Source organism: Nyctibius grandis, chromosome 3 (assembly GCF_013368605.1).
Source record: "Nyctibius grandis isolate bNycGra1 chromosome 3, bNycGra1.pri, whole genome shotgun sequence".
NCBI lineage: Eukaryota > Metazoa > Chordata > Aves > Nyctibiiformes > Nyctibiidae > Nyctibius > Nyctibius grandis.
This window is the reverse complement of record NC_090660.1, coordinates 14,358,012-14,383,873: the sequence shown is the minus strand read 5'-3', so window position 1 is coordinate 14,383,873 and position 25,862 is coordinate 14,358,012. Positions and strand designations below refer to the sequence as shown.

Sequence of the window (25,862 nt, the reverse complement as noted above, 5' to 3'; positions counted from 1 at the left end):
CCATTTTTCTCTGATTTTGCACACAGTTCCTTTATTGTTCGCTGGTTTTGTGCTACAGTATCTAAGTAGTGACAGATACATGCCCAAAACAGCAAAGAATAAGATTTCTAACCTGACCCTGGTATCCCTGGAGCATTGCACAGAGTGTGGGATCAGAGAGAGAAGTTGTAGGCTTAGCAGAAAGTTGTGAATATGCTGCTAAAGAATCAATGTAGCTTGTGAAAGTCCTGCAGGAGCCTCCCCAAATATTACTGTATTTACACCAAATAAGCTCAGTGCATGGGAGAGGAGTGAGGGAGAAGTTAGTCTGCCAGTATCTGAACAGAGGGGAAAAATGTGTAGGCACATACTACATACATCCTCTCTTCTCTTTCTCCCCCTCTGCCTTATTCTGGCTCTTGTTTAACTGTTTGTACTATTTTTTTAATCCAGACTTTTAAAAGACCTTTTAGGGGAAAAAGTCCAATGAAGTGGTTTTGTCAAGGGAAATACTGTGCCATAGGAGTGCTTATTAGTGTTCCGGCAGAGGGTGAAATTTCTGATCCATTTTTCCACCTTGTAGCAGCCAGGTCATTAGATATTCAGCTGAGCAGAGGAGGGAGGGAGTTTTGATTGCTTTTTTGGGTTAGAAAATATCAGTGTTGTTACACTGTCGAGTGCTTGTGTTCTCCATAGAAAGTCTTTTTCTTCTCCCTCACTTTATTAAGTGAAGGGAGCAAAAAACCATCCAGAGCTCTTATTTGTTGTTCTTCTGCGTGCGGGCAAAACTTTTTTGTAGTAGTCAGACTTCTTGTGCAGTGGGAATGCTCTTTTCTGCCCATCTCTTCTTCGGGTAAGTCTGGCTGTGTTGGGGTGTTGTGTGTACTCTTCACCTCTGAAATTGATGCTGCCCTTCCTGACTCCCACAATACATGCAACACTTCATTTGTAAATGAGTCATAGCCTCTCATATGAAGTCCAGTTTCTTTTTGTTGTGCTCCTTGGCTCCTTGTCAACAAGTCAAGCTGAATGGGCACAGCACACCAGGGTGGAGGGGGAAGGTTCTCTTGTGCAGCACCATTCAGAAAAAGGTTAAAACTTGCTTCCTTTTCTGACCGGGGTGACTCTTGGCCAGGATTTTCCACAGGGAACCATGAGCCCAAGGCATCTCAGAAAACTGTTACAGCTGCCAGATTGCTCAGGAGTGGTCTGAACCTTCTGTGGGGACAGTCACAGTTGGAGATAGCAAAGGTCTCTGGAGAGTGCTCAATGTCCAGCACGAAAAGCTGATTTTCTCATTCTTCCCAGTGTGCCATCAAGGTAACTGCCTCCATATCAGTTCTGCTTCTCCAGTTTGGGGAGGGTTCTTGCAACTGATACGATAGCTGGGAGATCCGTCAGTGTCTGGTATCAGGGACAGGAGTTGCTCTGGAGGAGGAGAGCTGGAGATGATGCTGACTTTTTAACAGAGATTTCTTTTTGGCCACTACTGGAAAGAGCAAGTCTTCTTGGAAATAGCAAGCCTTCTAGCATCAGGGACTGATGTGGAAGTTTGGGGGGTTGTTTTGTTGGGGCTTTTTTAGGAATTTGAAGGAAGGCTGTAGATCATAGTAATTTTGAGTTCAAAATTCCTGTACCTGGAATGGCACTGTGATGGTCAGTACATAAGAAGATCTGAAATTTAGGATATGCTAATCCTCACACTTTTATGCTAGAGACACAGACACTGTGGCTTTCTCTTGGTCACAGTAAGTTAAAGTTGAATATTCTCAGATCTCCAGCAGGAGCATAAACTATATGGTGTGTGTGTATAAAGTTTTCTGTAGCTCTTGAAAGGGCTGGGGATTTCTGAAGTAGTGTCTCAAATTAGTAGATTGCAGTTACTAAAGGCTTTCCTTCTGTACTGTCACAGTAGCTCCCTAGGGAGTTTATCTATGAATAGTGCCAACTCTGGAGGGCCCTTTTGGGTCTAGACTCTGCCAACAAATAGGAGGTTGCAAGCCTCTTATTCCATCTCCGCTGCTGCACCTCCCCAAACTGCAGAGAGAGGAGTTAGGCTGCTGCTGTGGGTTTTGGTGGTGGTGGTTTGGTAGCTTTAGCAAGGGACCTTGAGGCAGAGAAAAGACTTTGCTTGGCTGTGTTGCATTCCAGTAGAACATGCGTCAGGCTTCAGGGGGAAGGGTGATGCCTCCACTTGCTCCAAAAGGGTTTCCTTCAGGGGTAGGAGACTTTGGCAAAGGCTCCTTTTCTTTTCTGTGACTGAGGATGGCCTGTACCTATCACTTTAAAATCACATTTCTTCCCTGCCAAAGACATACTCTCCATGCAACTTGAAAATGTTAATAGGATGTAAATGCCAGAAGGGAGGCGAGAAATGACCTTCCTGCCAGTTTCCAGTGGGTAGCTATTAAAGGCTCTGTGGCAAGTCTGAAAAGGCTAAAGGGATAATATATGCATTTCAGCCACAGCTTCCCCAGTTTGGTAAATGAAGCTGCAGTGTCCAGACTGCCCATATAAGTGCGGTAATGCAAATTAACTGAAGTGTTTCATATGAAACCAAAACTTCACAGGTATCTACCTTCTTTCTCTCTTTCTGCTCTTTATCCCATACCTAGCAAAGTTCTTCATAATGGCTTTTTATTTACATCCTACTTGGGTACTTGTAGGCTGTGCACGTATCATCTCAGGAACAGGTCTCAAAGTTTGGGGATTTTTTTTTTGGCACACGCGAAACACCACATGCAACAACCACATGCAGAAGTCTTTGAAACTCAAATTGGAAGATCTGGCTTGCAGAAGCTGTGCTTTGAAGCATGCTTACAAAGGGTCCTACCAAAGAAGGTATTTCTTCTTTTAATTAAGAAGGCACTTTCGTTCTCAGTCTTTTTTTCGGTGCTAGATAATTTTCGCAAACCTCTTTTTAATGCACTGTGGAGAGACAAACAGCTGTTTTTGTAATCAGGATACAGTGCTATTCTGATGTTTAAATTAAGTCTTTTTTAAACAAGACTTTACGTGTGTGTATATGTTGCTGAGTGAGTTTTTTGAGAAAGATAGAAAATGCACGTGCTGGAAGATAACCTGTGAATTTTGACGTTTTAGCCAGCCATCTTCACTGGCAAATGAAGAGAGTATGCTTGGTGAGGATTGTAACATGCTGACTGGAAGATGAGTGTTGGATCCTGATAAAGGCACAGGGGTTGAGATGCATACGCTTTAATGATTTCCCTGCTCTCTTTAACGTGGATCTGTGTTTCTTGGGCAGGCATGCGTACAGGCTGCCTGTAACTTTGCAAATATCCAAGAGGCAGAGTGTCCTCCGGATCTGGCTGAATCCATCCTCTCCCTGCATTCCACCTGTGAATGGCTCCTGTGTTATTTATGGCGTTGGCCCGCTTCCAGTACGTTGTGTGTGCTTTGTAGGGTGCAGTGCAATAACAATGCCCAGCCTCTAAGTACAAATAGGATCTCTGCAGTCTAGCACGTGCAATCTGGCATTTGCTTAAGATGGGAGTTTTTGGAGGCAGAGCATAGCCAAATGCGATGATGAGCATTTTTTTTTCCAGAAGAGGAGAGGAACTTCCTTATTACAACATGGTTTGATTTCTGGTGGTTTGCAAAGATGGCCAAGTGGAAATTTGGTATTAAACATTGGGTAGCTTTGAAAAACTAAATGTACAAGATCTTGAAGCTAAAAACAAGTAGCCAAGGAACTCGTCATGCTGAAAATGATTGACAATTCACACGTGTGAAAAGGCCTTCTCTTATTGTCTTGCACAATAGAAATGTCTCTCTGGTCATCTCCTAAGGAGCTTTTATTTCAGTGTAGTAACTGGTAGGCAGTACTCTTAAATATGAAGAAGCAGGGTCTATTACAGGCTTTCAAATCCATTCCTTATACGTGGGGGATGATTTAACCACTCTCAGCATGCTAGTGAAAGATAAGCTTCAGCAAATGCGAGTGCCCTAATTCTTCAGCAGGGATAACAAACACAAAGGACTAATTTCTGCTTCTAGTAATTGATAACTGTAGTTGCAGGAGACAAGTGAGATGTGATACCTGTTTGTTTTTCTTTGCAATTAAAAAATGTTTCTTGCCTTTTTGCTAATGCATTTTGTAAATAAGGATTGGGAAACAGGTGGAGAGAAGGTTTTTTTGGTCTCTCTCCTGTCAGCAGATTTATCCAGAGTAAATGTTTGGTATACTTCTGGTACCTCCATGTTTTGAAGAAGATTAAAAAAGAAAGAAAGAAAAGGTCAGGCTTTTTCAACAACAGTATAGCAGTAAGGGTCTGTTTCTCTGTGTCTTTGATGAGAATTAGAAGACTACAGTAATTTTTTTTTTTCATGGTCCCAGGCAGAAACTTTTGTCTGTCTCACTGTTGCTGAGAGGATTGGCCATCTTTTGTAAAGACTTTATGTAAACTTTTATTTAATTCACATGACACATAAATAGGGTGCTCCAAAAAACCCCTCTGTGGATATCTTCAGTGGTAAGAGACTCTGAAGGAGCTCTAGTGCCACAGTACCTCTGTGAGCTCTAAGAGCTGAAAGGAGATGCCATGATTTCAGATGTGTCACACGCTGCTTGTAGCCTTGGACAGTATCCCCCTTCGGTTATCATTAAAGAACAGCAAAGGAAGTTAACACAAAAACACAAATGCTGAGATCTGATTAGAATCAAGCGAAGCAAGGAAGTGCAGAGTTAAGATTTATACCCTGACCTTAATTAGCTCCATTGTTCTTGAGAACCGAAGCGTACACAATGAGGAACACTATACTTACATCTCCAGAGCTCTTCAGTACCTAAGCATAAGAAAGACTTAAATGTGCTTTTCAGTCCTAGATTTTGCGTGTGTTGCCTTTAAGTAATAGCTAAGTCTGATCTTGTGCTTTGTAAGGTTGCAGATTTTTATGTTTTGGTTTTCTGCAAGCAAAAAATGGGGACACACTGCTCTCAATAAGTTTAGGTTTCTGGTGCAACTTGTGCTGAGGGGAAGGTGGTCTGACGTAGCAGGGTAATACCACCCTCCGCACAGGCAATAACATAAATCTCCGTATAACAGAGCGTATTGAGCGTAGCTTAGTGCTGCTTTGTTACCCATGTCACAGTTCAAATGAGCACAAGCCACTTGACAGATTAGACTCTAGTCGCAGAGCACATGGCAGCGCGAGTCCTTGATCTTTCCGCACAAGTACCCTTTGAGGAACATCACCTCCTCTGAAGGTTTAGTATTCTCAAGGATGTTACCTCCCCTTCTCACCTTGAAGAGCTACAAAACAAATACAAGCCTTAACTTAGCAAGCACTAGAAAATCCAGGCGATCTCTGCAGGGAGTTGAGGTGTTTTTAGTCCTTTGCCATAAGACTGACATTAAGGCGATTCTTGCAGAGATGTTAGCTCTCAAGGTTAACAAGTAAAACGTTGTTTTGTTGGCATTTCGGTTAGTGGTTTGTCTTCTAGCTTGTACTTCTATTGGGTGATTCTGTGTAGAAAATGCTGGTGGTGAGAAAGTTTGCTGGGAGAGTTTGTATGTTAAGGTAATCTTTGCTCAGCCTGTTGTGCATGCACGTCAGAACTACTTGCATCGCTTCCCTAATGAATGTGTGCTCACTCTGTTCCTCCTGTTGTCTGAAAAGATTCCTGGGCCAAGTACTGACGAGAATGAGGAAAAAGTCTATCTCAGACTGCATTTGTGGTTGCTGTCATTCCACCTTTAATGTATGTCTTCCAGCTTTACCTTTTCTCCCCCCAGGATCTAACCTGCTCAACCTGTTCTAGTTCAGCATGCTGGAACCAGCAAAGTGCAGAACATACCCCCTCTCAGGGTCAGCAGGTTTTTTCCTCTTTCTTTTCTCCCCACTTTTAAAAATAGGCTATTTGTTAACAGTAGATTGTCAGCATTTGGGGAAACTAATCAAGCTTAAAAAACAGTGAGGGGAATCTTGGCATTTAGGCTTAGCCAGGGCCTTTCACTCAGGTTTTTGAGCCACGATGCTCACCTGCATGATGCACAGAGCTTAGGCAAAGACACGGTCTATAAAGTAGTAGTGCCATTATACAACTGGTAAATAGCACACAATATGCAAATACTGCTTTCTCTTTCTTGAGGGCATCTATAGATATGCTGAGTTCTTCAGGCTGTTTTCTTAGCTGAAGTTTTCTAAACGCTCTCAGCAATTTTTTGGTAAATTCTCAGAGTCAGCTCTCTGGTGCTTCATGTGGAAAGATGACTTAAAACACAGGAGTGTACAACTTCTGTGTGGCTCCTTTTTGACATCAAGCCACCTTAACGTGTCATCTTTCTTGACAGTTTCAAACTGAGGGTAAAGAGAGTAAAGCAATCCACATTGCTCGTGGACTGCACCAAAATTAATTTCACTTGAGGGCGAAAGCTTCCAAATTCCTGTAAAGTAGCACAAGTAATGCAGGGACTTCTGTTTCCAGCTACTGAGCCTGACTAAACAGACATGTAACAAAATGTGAAACCTTTTCCTAGAGCTTCTCTGCTCGACTGGGGAATGCTGTGAGATCACCACTGGTGAGGAAGGAGGACCACATGTTCAGGAACAGGAGAGGAAATGGGCTGAGCACGTGAAACCTCTTTTGCTAGGATGCTGTCCTCAGCGCTGGGAAAAGTTTGCAGAACTTGTGTGTGCGCAGTGATAACCCCTTATTTCCTTGCCCTTCGAGTCACTTGGTGACTGCTGATACCGGGGTGATGCGGAGACCCTGCTTTAACGAAGATGTGCTTCTCTTATCTAGCGCAGCTTCCTTGCATGCATGCGTGTGTGTGCCAGGGGGAGGTATTCAGCTCCATCTGCGCGGTGTCCCCAGCATTGCTGTGGCCATCTATTTTTTCCTCCTTGAGCTGTGTGACGCAGCAAGTTGTTCTGTGCTGTGTGCCATCAGGATTGCTCAACAGTGGAGCGTGAGAGGGAAGCAACTGCATCAGGGCTTTGCCTGGTTCTGGGAAGTAGCTGGGGCTTATGTTTGCTTGGTTGTTAAAGGGCTGCGGTTTTAGGGGGGAGGCAGGACGTACCTGGGACTTCTTCAACCATGTGTACTCTTAAGGATAAAACTTTTCCGCCTTCTGACATCTTTTCTCTAATTTTTTCTCTTTCCCTTCTTTTTTTTTCTGTTGCTAATATTTAAAACTGCTTTAATTGTCCTTACCATCTAATAACACTTGTTTTCTTTAAACATGAAGTTTCCTTAAAAATCAACAATGAAGTCATTGACTAAGGTTATGTGCCATGATAACTAAAGGACTTGCCTGAAAACCACGAATTTCCAAAAAGATGAAAGAAAACAGCAGTTCAGAATGTCCCAGGCCAGGATTTTGGTACATTTTAAAAAATCTTATTCCTGCTTAATTTTATTGTTAATAAACTTTTGTCTCCAAGCTTAAAGAACCCCATGCGCCTCAGAGGGATCTTGTTTAATACTGTCCCTTATGAAAGAGTTTCTCATGGCTTGGAAATCTCCATGCAGTATTTGGCATTTTTAATTTAGGTCTGTTCCGAATTTAATGCAGACTGTGGGCAGGCAGTTTGGTGAAGTGATACTGGGAAGCTCACACTGTGTTTCCGTCCTCTTTTGCCCTCCCTTATGCAAGGGTTGATGCGAACTGCAAACGAATACTTTGTTTTGCTGTCCTTTGGGAAGCTTTGCTTTGGAGGTATGGTTTGAATCACTTCCCTGTCACAGCATCATCAGGCAAATATTTGTCTCCTTTTTTTTCCTTTGAGGTGTTCTGACAACGCTGCTGGTAGGGAATAGGAGTAACTTTGAGCCAAGCTGGGAATGCGGTTGTATCAATCTCAGCCTGTTTGAACTTGCTGATTCTGCGTAGCAAGTAGTTGCTTAAATATCTGTGAATACAGCATAATTATTCAGAAATGATACCCCCCCACACTTTGGATTTGTAGATCAGTATCTTTCCTCTCACTCATGCTTACAACTTGCCTTTATTCACAGCAAAGCCAAATTTTATTCTAGGTTAAAAATACAAAATGCTTTGTGTGCGTGTGTGTGTATCGTGTATCCTTAGGTGTCACGTCTTGGCAGCTGAATGGCACTGGTTAACTTTGCAGACTGTCCTGGTAGCACTGAAAAGGGATTTCTAATCTGTCATTTGAACATAATCACAGGTGGCTTTTGCAGCCATAGTGTACCCGGCTAGTCTTGGTGGATCTAAATAATAATGCTCATGTCATCCTAATGATGCTGTCTGCCGCCCCACTGTAAGGCTATTTTTGCTTTGCTGGGAGAACCTCATTACGCAGGGAGGGAGACAGCACGGCAGCTTGCGCTGAACTTGGGGTGTGCTTACGGCACGTCTGTGCGGCACCATGGGCTGCAGTGATTCCTGGGGGGACGCCGAGGGGGCTGCTGCACCCACATGCCGCCACATACTGCTATGCAGGGAGGCTCGCCGGGGCCGTGTTAGCCCTGATACACGGAGAGCTAATAAGCGCTGGGGCCTCCATGAGGATAATGAGCCGTGCCGCTGCGCTGGCAAGACTGCAGCGCCTGGGTGCCGTGGGGAGCGCTAGCTGGAGGATCTCCTGCTGTGCCTGCTTGCAGACATGCGGCTAAAATGAGTCAGTGCTTCCCAACCTGATCCTTCCTGGGACCCATTCGCCCCACCCTCCTCTCTCACCGCACGTGTTGCAATGGCTTTCTTGCTAGCATAGCCATGGAGATTTCTTGCTGTTGAGCTTCATTTTGTTTAGCCTATGCTAGCGCTCAGCACTGGTTACCACTAGACTATTTGGTGGTACTTGAAATTTGTTTTAAGATTGCCCTGCAGTTGTAAGAGGGTGTTTCCCAAATGGTTGGGTTTTTGGTATTTGAACGTCTCTTGACTTGCTGTGAAGTGTGCATGTGTGTCTGAGGGCTTTTTGGGTCATTTCAGGATTTTTTTGAGGATACAAATAGCAAACAAGCCAAGAAGAGAAGACAAACAGAAACTTGGCCAAGTACAGATTGTGTCTGAATCGCAAAATTACCTGCATCTTTCTGGTTCCTGTGATTACAACTGTCAAGGGCTGAGTGGATTCCTCTCTTAAGTGGGTGATGTTGGTAATTAGCACTGGAAATACATTGTCAATACAATTCTCTACATGTTTTAACAAACAAGCAACTGACTAAACTCTTTAACCCAAGGGTGTAATGTTACTGAACTTTTGACTTAAGTTCCAGTCATATTCACGAGACTCTTAATGAGAGGGTTAGCAGCAATATATTAAGTGATTGCTCCTAAAAATGCTGCTCCTTCACTTGCTATTTGTTTAGGATTTGCTTCCCATGCATGTCAAATGGCAGAAGCTTTGAAGTGGAGTTCCCTGTGTTTTCCTACATTTCTAGACAATTTGGGCTGAAGTAACATTTGTTAAGCGGAATGAAACAAAACAGTGGCAAAGATGACATAACCCAGAAATCTCTCAAAAGAGATGTTGTCAGTGTAATTTTGAAGGCTATACTTTCTTACTCTGTGAGCCATTTTTCATTCTGTGGGGCCTGAACAACCTCATGGTCCAAATTTCAACCTGACTTGGATGCATCCTGCACTCTTGTTGGTTTTGATACGGTGCCACGAAGTTGAAGCTTAGACAAAGCAGACTTTTTTTTTTTTTTTTTTTTTTTGAAACAGAGATGTTTGGTCATGTTCTGAATAATAGACATGCTTTTTCTTTACTGTAGATTATTGAAAACATGCTTTTTTTTTAGATTATTTACTGTTATTTGAAGGTAGCAATGGAAGTGAAAGATCTCAGGGAGGAAAACAGTGGAAGAGGTAAAGCAATTTTAACAGCTAAATTGTACTTAGGGCATCTGACCAGCTTAGTCCTTGCCAGACTAGCTTGGTGAACCTAAATAATTTATGGTGGAGGAAAAAAAAAGCTATATTTTAAATAAGGTGAAGGATGGAAAGCACTGTTTCTTATTCTTAGTCTCTGAATGGTTGGATGTGTGGCTCCTTTGTCTTTAGATAAGCATCAGATGTATGAGAATCGTCCCCTTGATTTTGATACCATGCTGCACAGAAATCACGAGGGAGATGAGGAACAGCCATGTGCAATACAGTAGAGTGTAGGGTACATCTAGTGGTAAAGTGGGGAAACTTAGAATAATATGTGGGATATGAAGCCAGAACCTGAACTTGATACTGTCAGATGATCTCTCTGGACTGATAATGCCCGGATTCATTGGCTTCCCCACTGCGTTTCCACAGGCGTGGAGACGTGAGGGAGGAGGAGGGTGTTTATACATGCACTGGATCCTGTGCTCAAGAATTAATCTTGATTTAGATGCTGGGACTTTCCCAAGCAGGCCTCAGTGAAATTGCTTGCTGCTCCCCCTCTGGACATGCTGCTCCTTCTAATCAGACCTACCTGGCATAAACCTCTCTTGACTGAAAGCCAGCAGTGCTTGTGCTGCCATAGTTATAAGGGAGAGGCTTAACCCTGGACCCTGCTCAGAGGCTGCGGATACACCCTTTTGTTCCACACCTTCCTTTTGTCTGGGCCTCCGAGCCAGGCAGGCCCTTTCTCTTAGGGATGTGGAGCACATCAGCAGCTGTGGAAACGTGGGGTGCAGCAACAGTGTGTTTTTTCTCCCCGGAGTTAGAGGTGAGGGATTCCCATGCATGCTGAGGGATGCTTCCACTCCAAGAGCCAAAGTGGTGCTGATCAGGTTATCTGCATGCAAAGCAGGAGCTCCTGCTTTTGTTCATAATTCAGTGGGACCCGGAGCTGGGAGCAGCTGTGTCTTGCAGTTGCCTCTTTCAGGATGCTTTGACTCCTCGTTCTAGCCTTGAGCCAGCCAGTCAAAACCTGCCCACGTTCTGGTTTTGGCATTGAAGCTGTAGGCTGCCCTGTTTTGAGACCTCCAGAAAGCTTATATGATCAACATGTAAATCCCCTCAGCATTAAGAAAATACAGCAGCCCTTTTTGGAGATGTGATAAAGACTGGGCTGTGACCAGCAGGAGCTGCATGTCACTTCAGTAGGACACATGCTCTCCCCCCCCACCCCGCCCCTGCCCCTCCTGTTAGTCACCTCCCTTAGGCACTGATCCAACACCATCCACAGGGAGAAAAAGGAGTAAGGCACTTGAGTTCTGCATTTGTTTATTATTACAAAAGTCTCTTCTTCAATGAAAAGTATGCACTTGTTACTGTTCTGGTGGAATATTCACCCTTCTGAAATCATGCTCTGCATTACAGTGTGGGTCTGAGAACTTTTTCTGCCCGTTTGTCTTGAAAAAGGGGAAAAAAAAAAGGAAAGAAGTTGGGGGAATTCTTATGCAGTATCATCTTAGTCATCCTGTTCACATGACCGTTAGAGGGGAGAGGAAGGTTGCGGCAGAAGAGGGGAAGGTGGTTCTCATGGGGAGGATGGAATGAAAGGCAGTCAAGCACTTGAAAAATGTGATTTTGTTGAGACGGCTGACTGGCACACAGTCATAGCACAGTTGGATCCTCTTGGCTCACCTGTGAAATTCCTTCTGTGAGGAGGAGGGAAGAGATTACGAGGAGAGCTTGTTCACGTACAGCTGTGCTGAGAAAAGCATAGTGTGTAGCAAGTTATCTGCATTTTTTGCATAGCAGTTCTCAGTTAAGAGTTTAGTGCAGAGGTGGAACAGACCTTGTTTGGAAAAGACTTAATTTCCTCTTTCCATTTTGGGATTATTCTTTGCAAATTCTTCTGGCTCTCCATCTGACCTCATTTTAAATAGAGTTCCACCACTTTCTCTGAGAGGTTAATCAAGGGTAGTTAGCACTTAGTGCAAGGGAGTCCTCCCTGGTATTAAGCTCAAAGTTTTTATCTCCTTCCTTTCATCCTGTGTATCATGGTTGCATTTTAGTGTTCCACCCTCAGTACTGTCCAAGTATATGCGTACTTGCATGCGTGCTGGGGAAACTAATAAGCACCGTATGAAGTGCAGGTTTCAGGGCTCTGTACCCTGCTGAGCTTGTCTGCTATTCCTGGGTTGCTCTGTAGGATGGCTCAGAGCCACAATTCGTTGATGTAAATTAGGAAAAAAAAAAGCAAAGTTTCATCTGCTGTGGCTCTGTCTCTCTTTTGAACTGCAGTAGTGGTCACTTCAGAGCTGCTGGCACATGTTGCTGTAACCTGCATCTGTGGCTGAATATGAGCATTTCTGTGCATGTCCTTATTTTGCCCTTCTTTTTTTTTGCACTATATTCTCACTTAAAGTGTTGAGTGTTTATCTTTGGTTTTTGGAACTGATGAATGTTGTATCATTTTCCTTTATCATTGTAAGATGCTGAAAGCCAGGCTGACTTATGAGCCTGGCTTTTGTATTCAAAGTATGCCAGTGTTGTCAGGCCAAAATATGTTGTTATAGTCACAATGGGAAAATAACTTCTAAGCACAGCTTTGTTCCTGTTCTCCTTGTGTCTTGGCAGGCTTAAACAGTGATGTTGAGCATTTTCAGCATTACATGTAAGATTTAATCAAGGCAAACTCTTCTAAAGGAGGATAAGGCAAGAAAATACTCTCTCTTCCCCGCCCCCCCCCCCCCCCCCCCCCCCCCCCCAAATTATAGTTAGGAAACTTTTTAAGTAAAAGAAGCCTTGGTGAAGGGAGCGTTTAACTTTAAAAGAAAGGTTGTGGATGTGGATGTGACTTGGCATCTGCTGCAGTTCAACCCAAGTTGGATGATAAAAGTTTTCTCAAGGCAGAATGACATCCATGTTGCAAAGTAAAAGAGAGAGATGAAGATTGAGTCTATCCTTTGTACTGCTTGGCTTTATCTTCCCGCTTATCTTGGGCTGTAGCTCTAGTAATCTTTCCTCTCCACCCTTGACTTGATGTAGTGAAACTTGCTTAACCTGCCAAAGGAACAAACCTGCTGGCTGTAATGTGGACAGGTTGTGACTCTCCTTGAGAGAACAAGGAACCTGCTGCTTTGGTTTCAGATTTTTCTTTTTTCCTTGATGATCACATGCAGAGAGCTATCACAGCGGCTGTGATATTTGACCTACACAGTAAAAGTCAAAGGTGCAGTCAGGGTATCTTCCTGTTTATAGCTCAATAGCTTGGGCTGCTTCCTTTCAAATATGCAAAACTAAAACATGAAGGGATTCCTACATTCCTTGCTGTGGGTGCAGATTCTGCCCTCGCTTTTAGGGCATGGCAAAAGCGCGCATGTTGCAGGAAGGAGAACTGCAAGCTGGTGGCAGCTGATGGCTTTGACACCAGATGTAGCAAAGCCCCATCACTGTGGTGCTGCACCCACATTAGCAAGCCCTGCCTTATTAGAATACGTTACATTGCAGACACCGCTGGACTGCTTTTGGGACTTGCAGGAGCCAGTGTGTTTGCATGCATTAGGTCATGCCAGAGGAGCCAGGTGGTCTCAACAGTTTCTCCTGTTAGTACACTGTGGATGTGCCGTCGCACCCCTCTCAAGTAGGAGCAGCTCTATCGAAGCAGATGGAGTTCAACAGGTGGACAAACGGCAGGAGGACAGAACTCAGCCCTGAGGAAGCTGTTTTGCATGGGTAGCTGCTAAACAGGAGTTCTGCATACTTGTTACTGGCAGAAAGAAGACTTTAAAAGAAAATAGGAACAAAAAGTCCCACTCAATGTGTAGCAGCTTTTTTGGTTGGTCGGTTGTTTTCTGGGTGAATGTGATTTAGCTTGACTGCCTTTGCTCTCTAGCTCTCTGAAAAGTAACTGACCAAGTAATATTAGCTATGCATCAGCCAAGCTGCCAGAAGGTTAAGCATGCAGGTTGTGTGTGTGTGTGTCTGGGGTGGGAGGACAGACAGGCACATGCAAAAGCCTCTGTCTCACTTTCAAGAGCTCATCGAAACTGGAAATCAGTCTTTACCAAAAAGAAAAAAAGACCAACAAACCACCTTCCAGGTTTTGCTTTGCATGTGCAATTGAATAGTACATTTTGTTGTTCCCAGATGCTTTTCAAGTTTTATCATCAACCATTGTGGCCAGAAACCTTTTGAACAAATAACTGGTTTCTTCTCCCTTATTCTTGCATTAATACAGGCAACTGCTCCTCGCACTATTAATTTATCATCCATAGGAAGCTCTGGGATTGACTTAGCTAGCACGAGAAGTTAGATCAGTGCCATAAGGGGGAAAAAAAAAGACTCGAAGATTAAAGAAAATGAGGCAGTACAATACCTGTGGATGCCTTCCCTGCAGATTTTGTGAGACCAGGTAGCTCTTGATTCATGCAGATAAATCAGTTAGCTTTGGCGCCTGTGGTGGCGGGGCTACCAGAGGGCCGAGGCAGGGGAGTGCACTGCACTCCAGAGGCTGTGTCAGCTCTCCAACTTCTCCCTGGATCCTGTTGAACCTGTGGAGAGCCAAACCCTTGGAGCTTCAACCTTCTTTCTGCTCCCAGTCAGGCGATCAGTAGGGAAAGAGGTCCGACAAATTCAGCAATATTTCCGTGATGGCTGGGCACATCTGCACACAGATGCTCTCTCCTCCTTGAACCTCCCACAGTGTGACTGACAGGTGTCACCAGTGTCCGTCCACCATTTATGTGACCAGTGAGGGTTACTGGGGAGCTGGGGAAGCTACTTTTTTCCCCACATGGATCTGGTCCTCCAAGCAGTCCCAGCCTTGCGGGGCATTGAAAGCAGGCAGTAGCTGAACAGCCTTTTTAATCTTGCATGAGTTCTGGTACCTGTGATGCTTTTGGCTTGAGGCTGTTCCAGCAGAACACCCTCAGGAGCCTGGCTGTCGTTTGAGATGGTAATTTAGATGCCTTTTTTTTTCTTAAAAGGTTCAGAGATTGTGAAAGGAAAGGTTAAAAAAAAGCGTTGTGTGAGGAGACAGTCCTCCCAGCAGCTCCAGTGGAGTCTGCCCGTGGGTCTCTTTGGTCCAGAGTGTTATCTGAAGCATCATGCCCTTGGCATCCAAAACGAAAACGGATTTTATGTCATAACACCCAAGCAGTTATGAGGACATAAGAGACTCATCTAGGTTACAACATTCTCTCATGTTTGAACATGATAGCATGCAGTCAACCTAAATGGCACGATCCAGAGCCGAGTTGGGGGTGCAGCTTCTGAAGGATGTACCCAGATGCCATTGACATTGTCTCCCTTGTGCTGCTTTGAAGTCAGTCATGTAGATAAAGGGCAGCTCTCTCCTGCACTCCCCTTTCTACCTATTAGAAGCAAAAATTTCCATTGCAATCAGGAGCCTAAGTTTGATGTTTTTCAAAAGCACTGTAAATTTGAAGTGAGGCTAAAGGCCCTACATTTTTTTAAGAAAAGAAAATTTACAATTTGAGTGTTCAGTACTCAGAAAAAGAAGCGTGGGAGCAATACCCCGGAACTAGACAACGGTGTCTTCCTCAGGTTGCAAATACAGGAAACCAAGAGACAAGCGGGTCAGGTATACAGATATTCATGAGATTGCTTCCTGAGCCGTTTTGTCCCTCTCCGCTTTGCAGTGTCTTTGTGACAAGAAGTAGTTGTTTTCCTGGGGAAGCAGGTTTGTGAACATGCTTTGGCAATATGGAGTTTTTCAAGCCAAACCTGCTGCAGCTTAACAGTGTGACCAGATATATCTTGACTTCCAAGTTGCAGTTGAAATTCGATATTGGGGTGCACCAGCGTGTTAAGGATGAGAAGGAAATGCATGTGTTTAAGAAGTGTTGCTCTGACATTGACATAAACCGATCCATTTGGGGTAGTGTCTGAAACTAGAAAAGGAGAGCCAGCTGAAGGCGAGGCGCTTTTTTTGCACTGAGAGGAGTGGATGCTAAGCTGCAGGCTTTTACTTACTAGGCCGCCATAAGATGGGGAGGCCGGGCCTGTAGATTACTGTGCAGTGTTAGGCAGAAGCAGGGCCTGTTGGGTGATGGGGGACAGGCACAATGCTCATGGGGCCAGGTGGTAGCGGGGCAAGTGCTGTGCTGTGGGTCGGGGCACGGGGGAGAGCTGCTGGGCTCCCTGCCATGGCCCCGCACTGTCCCTGGCGCCACAAAGGGCCCGTGCTGGATCGTGCCCCAGCTGTCTTTCAGAAGTGCAGTCTGCTTTATGGGATCTCTGCTGGTATCCTTTAAAGGCAAACCTTAGAAGCGGTGTTGGCATTAAAATTTACATGGACTTTCCGCCCTGATTTGCCTGCTGATGGTGTCTTCTTCCTCCTCCTGCTTAGGCACATGAAGATCCACGAGAAGGATCCGAACAGCACAGCAAGCACAACTCCCCCCTCGCCGCTGAAGCGCAGGCGATTATCATCGAAACGGAAGTTTAGTCATGATGCTGAGATGGACAGAGAGGAGAGGACACCTGCAAAAAAGGTTCTTTGTGTGGGGATTGGAGCAAAAGACTTTCCTGGCTACCTCCTAAACTGTCAGCTGTTGTGTTCATGCAGTCAGCGTAGAAAAATTAAAATGTGGTCTTGTTACAGCCCTGTATGTATTTTAAGATGCTGTGCTTTTCCTGTGTAGCCAACACTGTTGTCTGAGATCGAAAATGAATTTCTGATTTCAGAGATTGAAAGAATTCATTTTTTTAAAATTCTTTATTGTTTAAATTTTTGGATTTGCTTATGATTTATATTAGATAATTGTAGCTTTTCCCCTATTTTTTTTTTCTCCCATGTACTTCATAGTAGTCTTGCAGGATAGTGATTTAAAGTTTTAAAAAAACATAGTTTACTTCAAAAGCAGCAACAGCTTAAGTCTGTTTTTGTCTTGATCTGGCGAAAAAAAAAATCCATAGTACATTTCCCTTTCACAGTAGCATAATCCTGCATTATCGGAGTTGCAAGAGCAACCAGCAAATATTTATTTCAAGGCTAGACATTTCCATTAGGGTTTTGTTTATGAAATATTTTAGTGCATTTCAGTCATTTATACAAAATGTATGGTGGCTGCCAAACTTAACTTGACCCTTTCCACTTGCTATCTCTAAATGGCAAGCTAGTAGCAGTTCCATTTAGCTCAGTATCCCTTGTTTCTGTGCATGCTTTTCTCCCTGTAATCAGAAGAGGGCTATAGAAAACATGCAGAAGTTCATTACTTTTCCCTGAACCACTTGAGTTAGGAGTTGGCAGTATCTCAGTGGCATAAATAATTGAGGCTGACAGCTTGCCTGGTTTTCTGAAGGGGGAGGAATGCTAGTTCAGTGGTATATAAACATACGGGTTTATAAGCTGTTCAGATCGCAGTTTCTCAGTAGAACTAATGTATCAGTGACTGAGCCGCACACTTTATCTCCTACTGAGCCTCCTTTTCTGTCGGCCACGTTCTCACACACGCACGGAGGCTCTGTCGCTCACCCTGTCTATATTGCTGAAATGACTCATTTCTGGTCGCCTGCAGCAAAATCATGGATGAAGCCCGCTGCTTCGTTCTTAAGAGAAGGACTTCAAATTGATTGTATTTTTGTTTTTTTGCTTCAAATTTGTTCTAGTGAGGTTTTTCCCCTCTCTTTGAAGGTTGTCGAGGATGGTCACTCTGGTGAAGGGGATAAGAAGGCTGAGGAGGAAGTTTATCATTGTCCAGTGTGTTTCAAAGATTTTTTTTGCAAGTATGGACTGGAGTCCCACATGGAGACACATCCAGATAATTCACTGAGGTAAGAAATAGTCCTGAGAGTGTTTCTAGTCACCACATGGCCTGAGGGAGCCTGCTGGGGAGGGGCAGGAGCCATTCAGCTCCCTGCACTGTTAACTGCCCCCTTTGTGATTTTGAACAGATTTTAAAATGTTTCTGCCTCATCTTGTCTCACCAGGGTGCTGTAGGACTTTATTTTATTTTTTTTTTGCAAATACAGGAAATCTTGCCAGTTAATATCTGGGAATGTTTTTAGAAGAAATTAAAGCACCCCTTCCTCCCCTCCAAACCCATCACTGTTGTTACGTAAAACTGTAAAATGCCAACATTGCAAAATCTTAACAAGTAAAACTAAAGATGCTTAAAACATGAAGTAAAACTTGATAAAAGTATTCAAGTACCAACCTGTGAGATTCTTCTGCTTGGGGAGAAGGCGGCAGATGGATATAAAGGTTTTGTCTGTCATGGGAGTAAGTGAAGATAGATGAGTTTCTGGTTCCAGACTTTCAATAAAATGTGTTATGCTTTTCTCCCTGTTGATGTTAAGGAATGATTTGGATTTTGGCTTAAATCAGCTTCTCTTAACAAGGGAAAATTAGTTATTAATTGTTTGGGAAGGTGCTTGGGTGTTGTGTTTTGGTTCAAGTAATTGTCCCTGGGACTCTTGATACTTTCTTATTTCCTGTTTTTTACCATAGAAAAATGTAGAGCCAGATACATGAAGATATAAGAGATACTCCAAGTCTAGTTTAAACACATAGAAAAGCTGCTATTTTAGAAAAGCAGATTGTCCATTTGTAGAAGCTAGTCAGTGTTTTAAGCTTATTTTGGCACATTGGACCCTTTAATGATCTTTTCGAAACGGTGCAGAATTCAGCATCTCAAAGTGTCAACACTCTCTCCTGAATACAATTTATTAACAGAATGGGATGGAGCAGAGCCATCCCATTCTATTAAATGGGATTCATTCTATTAAATTTTCCTTTTTTTAAAAAAAATTAGAAAACCTTGGTAAATACATGTAAAAACATTTTTTTAAAGGCATTGTAAGTGCTGTAATTATTGGGGAAAGGAGTTGGAAAGCTCTTTCTTAAACTTGGTCCAGCATATAGTAGTTAATTAAATGGAGTTTGCTGTTTCTGAAGTAAAAGAAGTAAATTTTTGTTATAGAGCAAAACTGAAACAGCTGTTCTCTGGTAAGACCTCTGCAACCCCCCCCAAAAGGAGTCTGAGATAATTTTGCCATACACTTTACACTTTAGAGAAAGCAGCTGTCATATTAGGCTTATCCTGGCGTTTGTCTCATTTTGAAGCTTCTATGAAGATACAACCTCTTTGCAGAGTAATATGACATGGAGCTGAGTGGAGATGTGGATTCTCTTGCTTTGAGTGATGGGTAAAAGATAACAGAATAGATACCCTTCTAGCCTGGTATCTTTGCAGTCTGCTGCGGCAAGACAGAAAGACACACTGTCTGTGCAAACATGCTGTTCCTCTTCATGCAACTCTCTCTCTAGAATTAGGAGACTTGCTTTTGGATAATATTCTCCTGAAATGGATTTTGCTACCCTTGATTGTTTTGAGCAACGAAGACTAAAATGTGTCCCTAAATCAAAGCTACAATTGTCAAGCTCTGTGGGCATGAGTTAAGGGTGGTGCTGGGATGCTGGTCTTTATAGACTTGTCTAGACAATGGTAAAGGGGTTTTTGTCAAATATTTGCTTTAGCAATTTAAGGCATGTCAGAGGAGATAGGCCAGGACAAGGAATCTGTGGTTCTCCCTGGTCAGCTAACATATTCAAATGCAACTTGCCTTGCCTATCTGGTTTAAAACACACCTTTTGTCCCAGTCTAGACAAGTCAAATGACACTGTCTGCTTGGCCCAAGCTAACAGAAAATCCTCTGGTAAGCAGAGCAGTCTGGGCTCTGTCCAGAGCATGACTCTTTCAGCCCAAAGGAAATGGGTTAAAATCCTTGGCAGGCAGGGGCTGTAATCCCCTGGTTTCCAGGGTTCTGCAAGACGGTTTGTAGGAGTCAACAAGATATGCCAAGTGTGGCATGCCATTCTCAGTCCTGAGTTCATGTGACTGAAATTATTCCTCTTGGTGAGGCTTAGGGGTGGTTTTTTGAGTGAAAGAGATGAAGAAAACAGAATATTTTGCTAGAGTATCAGAGCAGGAGGCAGGTGTGTATGGGTGTGCTCGTGGCAGGAGAGCAAATTGCAAAACGTTAGAAGGCGTTCATCAAATCCTGGTGTTTCCTTATTGTAGAAGACAAGGAGGAAGAACTCTCCTTAAAGGTCAAACAAACAAAAAAGCGTAGCAGCTGTGTTATGAGCAAAGGGCAGGGAGCAGAACACCCTCAGTCTCTTTTTATTGCCAGTATTGTAAAAGTAGAGTCACTTGATCGGGACTTCTGTGAGGCAGGTATCAGATGTGCATCCCAGAGCCAGACACTGTGGGTCTGGCAGTTTGGAACTACCGCTGTAGGTAGCCCAGCACAGACTGTTTTGTCATGACCAAAAAGAAGTGATGCTCAGTCTGCCTATCCGTGCCTTTCTTTGTAAACCACAGGGCAAACATCCAACCCCTTTTTGCTCCCCCAGTGGTTAGTGTAAAAATGATTGCGGACATCGGCTCTGGAGCGATGCAGCAGCAGCATGCATTCCCTTGACAGTGGTACGAACATCCCTTCAGGGGTGCATCCCCAGCAGCAGCAAAGTGCCGGGGTATGCAGGAGCTTCTGACTGGCTTCCTTGTGGTCCTTTAATCCTGCCATTGTAGTGCTGTTGTGTGAATACAGCCTCTTACCCCCAGAGCGTCTGTCCGTCCTGGCCCCCCTCTGCTAAGTAGCAGAAAAGGTAAGGATGTCTGGCAGCCCCCGGCTCAGTATGTGAGCAGCTAATTTACAGGGTGGGCCATTACCCTTCCAGATACTGTCAAATGAACATCTTTAAATCACAGGGTTAGCTGTTCAAAGTCAGATGAAAAGACACCCCGAACTGTCTTCCCCAGTAGTGCTTTTTTATGTAAAGCCCCTCCTCATTGTTTACTTGCAGCAGAATAAACAATACTTAATCCACTGATTGTGTGAGAGGGGCTCCCACTTGGGAGAGTATCCCTTGATTATGTAAAATCCTGAATCGTGCATCTTTGTCTCCTAATTACGGTAAGAACTGCCCTGCTCTTGGGAGCAATAATAGGGCCCTTTGTCTCGCTGACAGTGAGCTGCGGCACTGCATCTCCTTCATGGCATTACCCCCCCTGGTGAGCCTCTGTCCATTTGAAGCCCTGGGACCTGCACCCTAATTAGTGACATGAGCTGGTCCCAGCAAGGTTGTCTGCAGTCCCCATTAGCAGTGGGAGGTGACCCAGGGGCGTTTTCTGACCCCCTTCGCCTCTCTACCTGGATTATTTAAAGACGACGTATGTTTCCCTGCAGCTGGGTCCTCAGGACACCACCTATTTTGGTGAGTTTGTATCTGAGTGTTGATATAATTAGCAGAGCGCTGAAACGCTGTGCAGCCAATAGGGAAAATGAGAAACCTCATGGAGCAGGGTAACTTCTCTGGCAACTTTTGTGGTGGCCGGTTGCTGTCAGACATGGTAATGTGCTTGTAAAGGTCGCCTGACAGCTCTGAGCCACATCAGTGGTGCAAGCAAAGGAGATGTGAAGATTTCCTGGGGAGAAACCTCTCGAGGCACTGTGTGAGGTTTCTCCTCTTTCCTTTGGCAAGTACAGTGAGACAGGCTTAAAGTAAAACGTGTGGCTTTTAAAAAAGTGCATGCACTATAAAATTCCTCTGTTGGGTTTCACTTCAACCAGAGCATACCCTTTATATTTCCTCTCCTTCTTCTCCAGGAGGCTTCTTACAGTGCTTTCTGTACCAACAACGAAAAGTTTTTTCATTTTTCCTTCCTCACAGCAGCAAGGAGATATTTATGCTGCCTGTCATGCCCGCTTATCTGCCCGTAGGGAGGTGATGATAACATTGCAGTTATGTCCTTTCTTAGAGACATGTTTCAACATCAGTTCTCAGCAAGGATAGTTGTGCAGTTTGAACATGGTAAAAGCCGGGATCTTAATGAGTGTTATGGGGGCTTCCTGATCACATTTGGTTCAGTGTGGCATTGCCTTCAGTTATGGGATTTGTTTTTGCTAACTTTTTTATAGGAGACAAGAAATAAATAGACATTGCACAGTATGAAAACCACTGTCTGCCTCAGTCACTGAACTGACCTGGTGACCAGAACCAGTAGATGCCTGTTGACATGAGTGGATTCAGAGTAGATTAAGTTTTTTGACCTTTTACAGAGCATGTCCAAACAGTGATATAATATATTACGCTTTGTAACTTGCCAAATCCCAGGACAGCAAAAGCAGTTCTCTTGCCCCAGGAGTATGTGCTTCTGTAGAGCTTCCAAAGAAAACCAAAAGCCATTCAGAGCCTACCTTGTTTTTCAAAACAGCCTACCCAGGTTTTGCTGAAACTTGTAAAGTCAAGTTGGCTAGAGGTTGAATGCCACCATGGGAAGCTGTTGTTTTGAACTGGTAGATTGGTAACAGGCGTAGCAACAGAAGAGCTCGGGTCCTGGAATGGAAAGTGTCGAGACACCCTGACCATTGGTGTCTGTTGTCATCTGCCTCCAGTTTTGCCAGGGTAAACACTCTGAGCTCTTGTTTCTGAAAACACACCCAGGTGGAAAATGCTGTCATTGTGTCTTGGTGTTACCTGGCTTCACTCAGGAGTGGACAACTTAAATGCCCTAGGAATGGTCTCCTGGACTCTCTGGGTAAATTGTTTCACAAGATGTCACGTGCAGCTTGCGATTCAGTCGGGCTGGTCACCAGGTTTCCCCCTTTGGCAGCACATCCCCATTCTTCAGTGCATGGTGTCAGGTGGTGGGATGCTGCAAGGCACCCGGACCTATGTCCCAATCTCAAATCATTTTAGCCAATGCACGTGAGCAGCCCCATTTAAGTCAAGACAAAAGGAAGTGGATTTTGAGCAAAAATAATTCCAACTACTTAGAATATTACATGTTTGTTGCCCAGATACTGTTCTTCAGGGCAGTTCTGCACATCGGCTTTGGGGAGATAAAATAGCCAAGAAAATAAATCAATGTAAATTTGAAATCTCAATCATTAGCACCAGTAGAAAAAACTAGTACAAGACTAAGTTGTGTACGGAGCAGCAATGTGACTGAGTAAAAGTACATTGTACAGGATATAAAAGGAAAAAAAAAAAAACCACCAGAAAAAGCCCCTTAAGTTTCATTCTTGTTTTTGCCAATGCCTGCTTAAGCAACTTTAGGAATTCACTTTCTATCTTTTCTCTCTTTATATAGTAGGGAATAATAGTGCTGACTTCGTTGTTGTCAAGCACGTTGCTTTCTACACGTGGTCAGCATTTTGCGGGAAGAGAGTGTAGTGACATTGCAAACTTAGAAGAATGAATATGTTTGAAAACTAAATGTTGTTTGCAATTTATATTACTTGTGAGACAGAACTATGGTTTTGTGGTGGGGAGAGGAAGTTTTTTGCTAGTAGTTGACACTACTGTTACTGGAAGCAACTTGAAGCGTGAATGAGAAGTAGTCTTCATGCAGCATTGTGAAATTTCATCCTACTTTTCCATCTCTGTCACAACTGTTGGTGTGCACATAGATAAGTCTCATTCCTTGTTAGTACTTCAAAATATGAAACGTTGTCCTCTTCTAATGCAGCTGGATAAGTCTGAGGTTGTTGTATCCTGCACTATTGTTGAGTACCGGGAGAGAGATGGAGTGCATTCCAGCACAGACGTGCTCATGGACCTCCTTGACCTTTGGTTTTGGCACACTATACTTTGACCCTGATACTTCCCTTCTTAGTCATTGTTTGAGATTGTACCAGCAAGGGTAGTTTAGGTAGGAACTGCTGGTAGAGTTACTGAGTATTAACAGAGTCAATGCTACAAGACTTGTCATAGCCAAGGATGGAGGCATACAAGGGTCAGTTGAGTGGCATTGCAGTTCGGCTGACTCTCCTGCTTTGCTCTGCAAGCTGCTTGCTTGGTGTCTTGCTGATAGGAACTAGGAACCGAATTGTGATCTCTGTTGGCAGCATTTTCAGTGCAGGAGCAATTCCATGAGCCAGCTGGTGATGACGAAAGCCAGCTCTGGTAAATGCTAGGACCAAAATTATGCTGGGGTACAATGCAACTCTTAATGTTGTTAAGGCAGAGGAGAGGTTATGCAAGCAAGCTGGTGAATGCATCCTTTTAGTGAGCAAATGGAGAAGTAAAATCAGTGGGTTGAGCATCTGTCTGTATGCTGGCTTGCAAAAGCAGACTAGAACGGCATTTTAAGTGCTTTCTGAAGTTTCTGTTCAGAAAAGAGAGATGGGGAACATCTGAAGAGCAGTGCGAGTCCAACGCTGGCCTAGAAGTCGTCAGCTCACATCAGGGAGCTCATTGTGTGAGGAGACTGGGAATCCAGAGCAGCCGGGTAAAAATATCAGATGGTGAATGGACACAGGGAGTGACGCTCTCATGTGAAACTGTGTGGTGTGTCACATGGTGTTGAATATCTTAGCTCGGTTGCAAGAATAGAAAGTGGGTAAAATGCAAAGCTGACTGTAAAGGAAAGCTTCTCGTAAAAGGGAATACAGGAGGGAAAGAGGGCTGAGCCAAAATAGGTTATTAGCATGCCTGCCTGATCCTGATGACCAGGGTTTGTTTATATGCAGGCTCTCTCAAAGTGCTGGCTGCTGCTCATGGTGTTAGCAGTCACATCTGCGTGCTGAGCACAGCTTACCTGCGAATGTCCATAAGGGCAAGGGTGTTCAGTCCAGATTCGGCTGCACCTATTTGTGAGCCTTGTTGTCATCAGTGGGTGGTTATAGGGTAGACAAAGTGTTTCTTCTTATGTTACCTGTGAAAAGTGGTGTTACTTTTACAACATGGTAGACGCATAGATTTATTTTTTTTTTTAACTCTTGCCATTAATTTTAAAACTACACAAGTACTTGGCTTCCATATTTGAAAGACGTGTTAGAAGGCAGGAAGAGCTTTCCTTTTCTTGCCCCGAAAGAATACCAGAAGGTCCACTTGAGTTCGTGTGAACAAATAATGACTTTTATTCTTGATGCTGTGCAGCTTCCAATTTTGGTAGCTGTAGAGGACTGTACTGGTCATGCTTTTTTTCCTCCTCAGGTATGCTTGCCCTAATTATTAAACCCTTCATTGTTATATATGTTGATCTTCAGCTCTTGCTCTGTGATTCTGTCCAGGCAATTTCTTGACACTTCTGGTTTTTAAAACTTTGACCTTTATTAAGTAAAAAAGTCATTATGAGAAAATGAACTATTCTCTTTGTGCAAGTGTCTGCAGGCCATCTCCATTTTCCCTTTATTTGTTCTTAGTTGCATGTTAATTCTGTTGAAGTAAATGGTAGGGTAGGCTGCTGTTCCACTGGGGCAGAGGTGTTTAAATCTGGCACTGCTGAAGTGCTGCTGGTCCATGCAATTCATTACAGTGTTGGGAAGAAGTGAAATATTTTTCCCTGCTTTTTTTTTGCTCACACACAAAGAAAGTTAAAAGGTGTCACAGGATGGCTCATGCCTTATAGCGGTGAACTTCACTTGAGTTACTCTGTGGGAGTCACGATATGCCAGTATGGACACTGGCTCTGCAGCATGCCGACAAGTTTCTCAAGCACGACATCACCCTGGTTTATATCAGATCTGCCCTGGCTCCTACGCGGTACTTTTCTCCCCTGGACCACAGCGTGGCCGTAGGAATGCACATAGCATTGTGCAGCCGTCTATTAATAGAGTGATTCAGCCTCTGCTGCACCCAAGGGTGGCTTCTTTGAGGGAGAGGATTAAAGGGAGCGACGGGACATGTTGGTAACAAAGTTGGACAGCCAGTGGGGAGGTGGGAGGGAGGAGAAGTTGAAAGAAAAGTCCCGCCTTTGCTGAGGAGGTGAAGCAGCATGCACTGAACTTCTGGTGAGCTGTGTCTGTTCCCCTACGCGCTGGGAAAGGGGAGGGGAGCCTCTCCAGCCCGTCGCGCCTGGCAGGGAGTTGACTCCCAGTGCTACTGTGCCGCTTGCAGTTTCGGCAGTGACCCATAGCATTGGGTGAGGTGGAGATGGGAGAGCAGCAGGTCCTTCGGGGTCAGACAAGCTGTGATGCTGCGGGGGAAGGAGGCAGGAACGGTCATGGCAGGACAGCGGGAGGACCCACAGGGATCTCTGGGAGGGAGGCAGGAGCAGCGTTCGCAGCATTGCTGCTTTTCCATCACTCATCTGCAGCAAG

The 25,862-nt window shown here is 44.1% G+C and overlaps 1 protein-coding gene across 2 annotated transcripts in view; it reads left to right on the top strand.

The window, feature by feature from the left end:
* Positions 1-25,862, top strand: part of RREB1 (ras responsive element binding protein 1) — a 125,478-nt gene that overhangs the window by 67,454 nt on the left and 32,162 nt on the right. For both annotated transcript variants that reach the window (XM_068396693.1, XM_068396694.1), the window contains exons 6-7: positions 16,156-16,300; positions 17,443-17,582. In XM_068396693.1, coding sequence (XP_068252794.1) covers positions 16,156-16,300; positions 17,443-17,582 — 285 coding nt within the window. The remainder of the gene's footprint in view (positions 1-16,155; positions 16,301-17,442; positions 17,583-25,862) is intronic.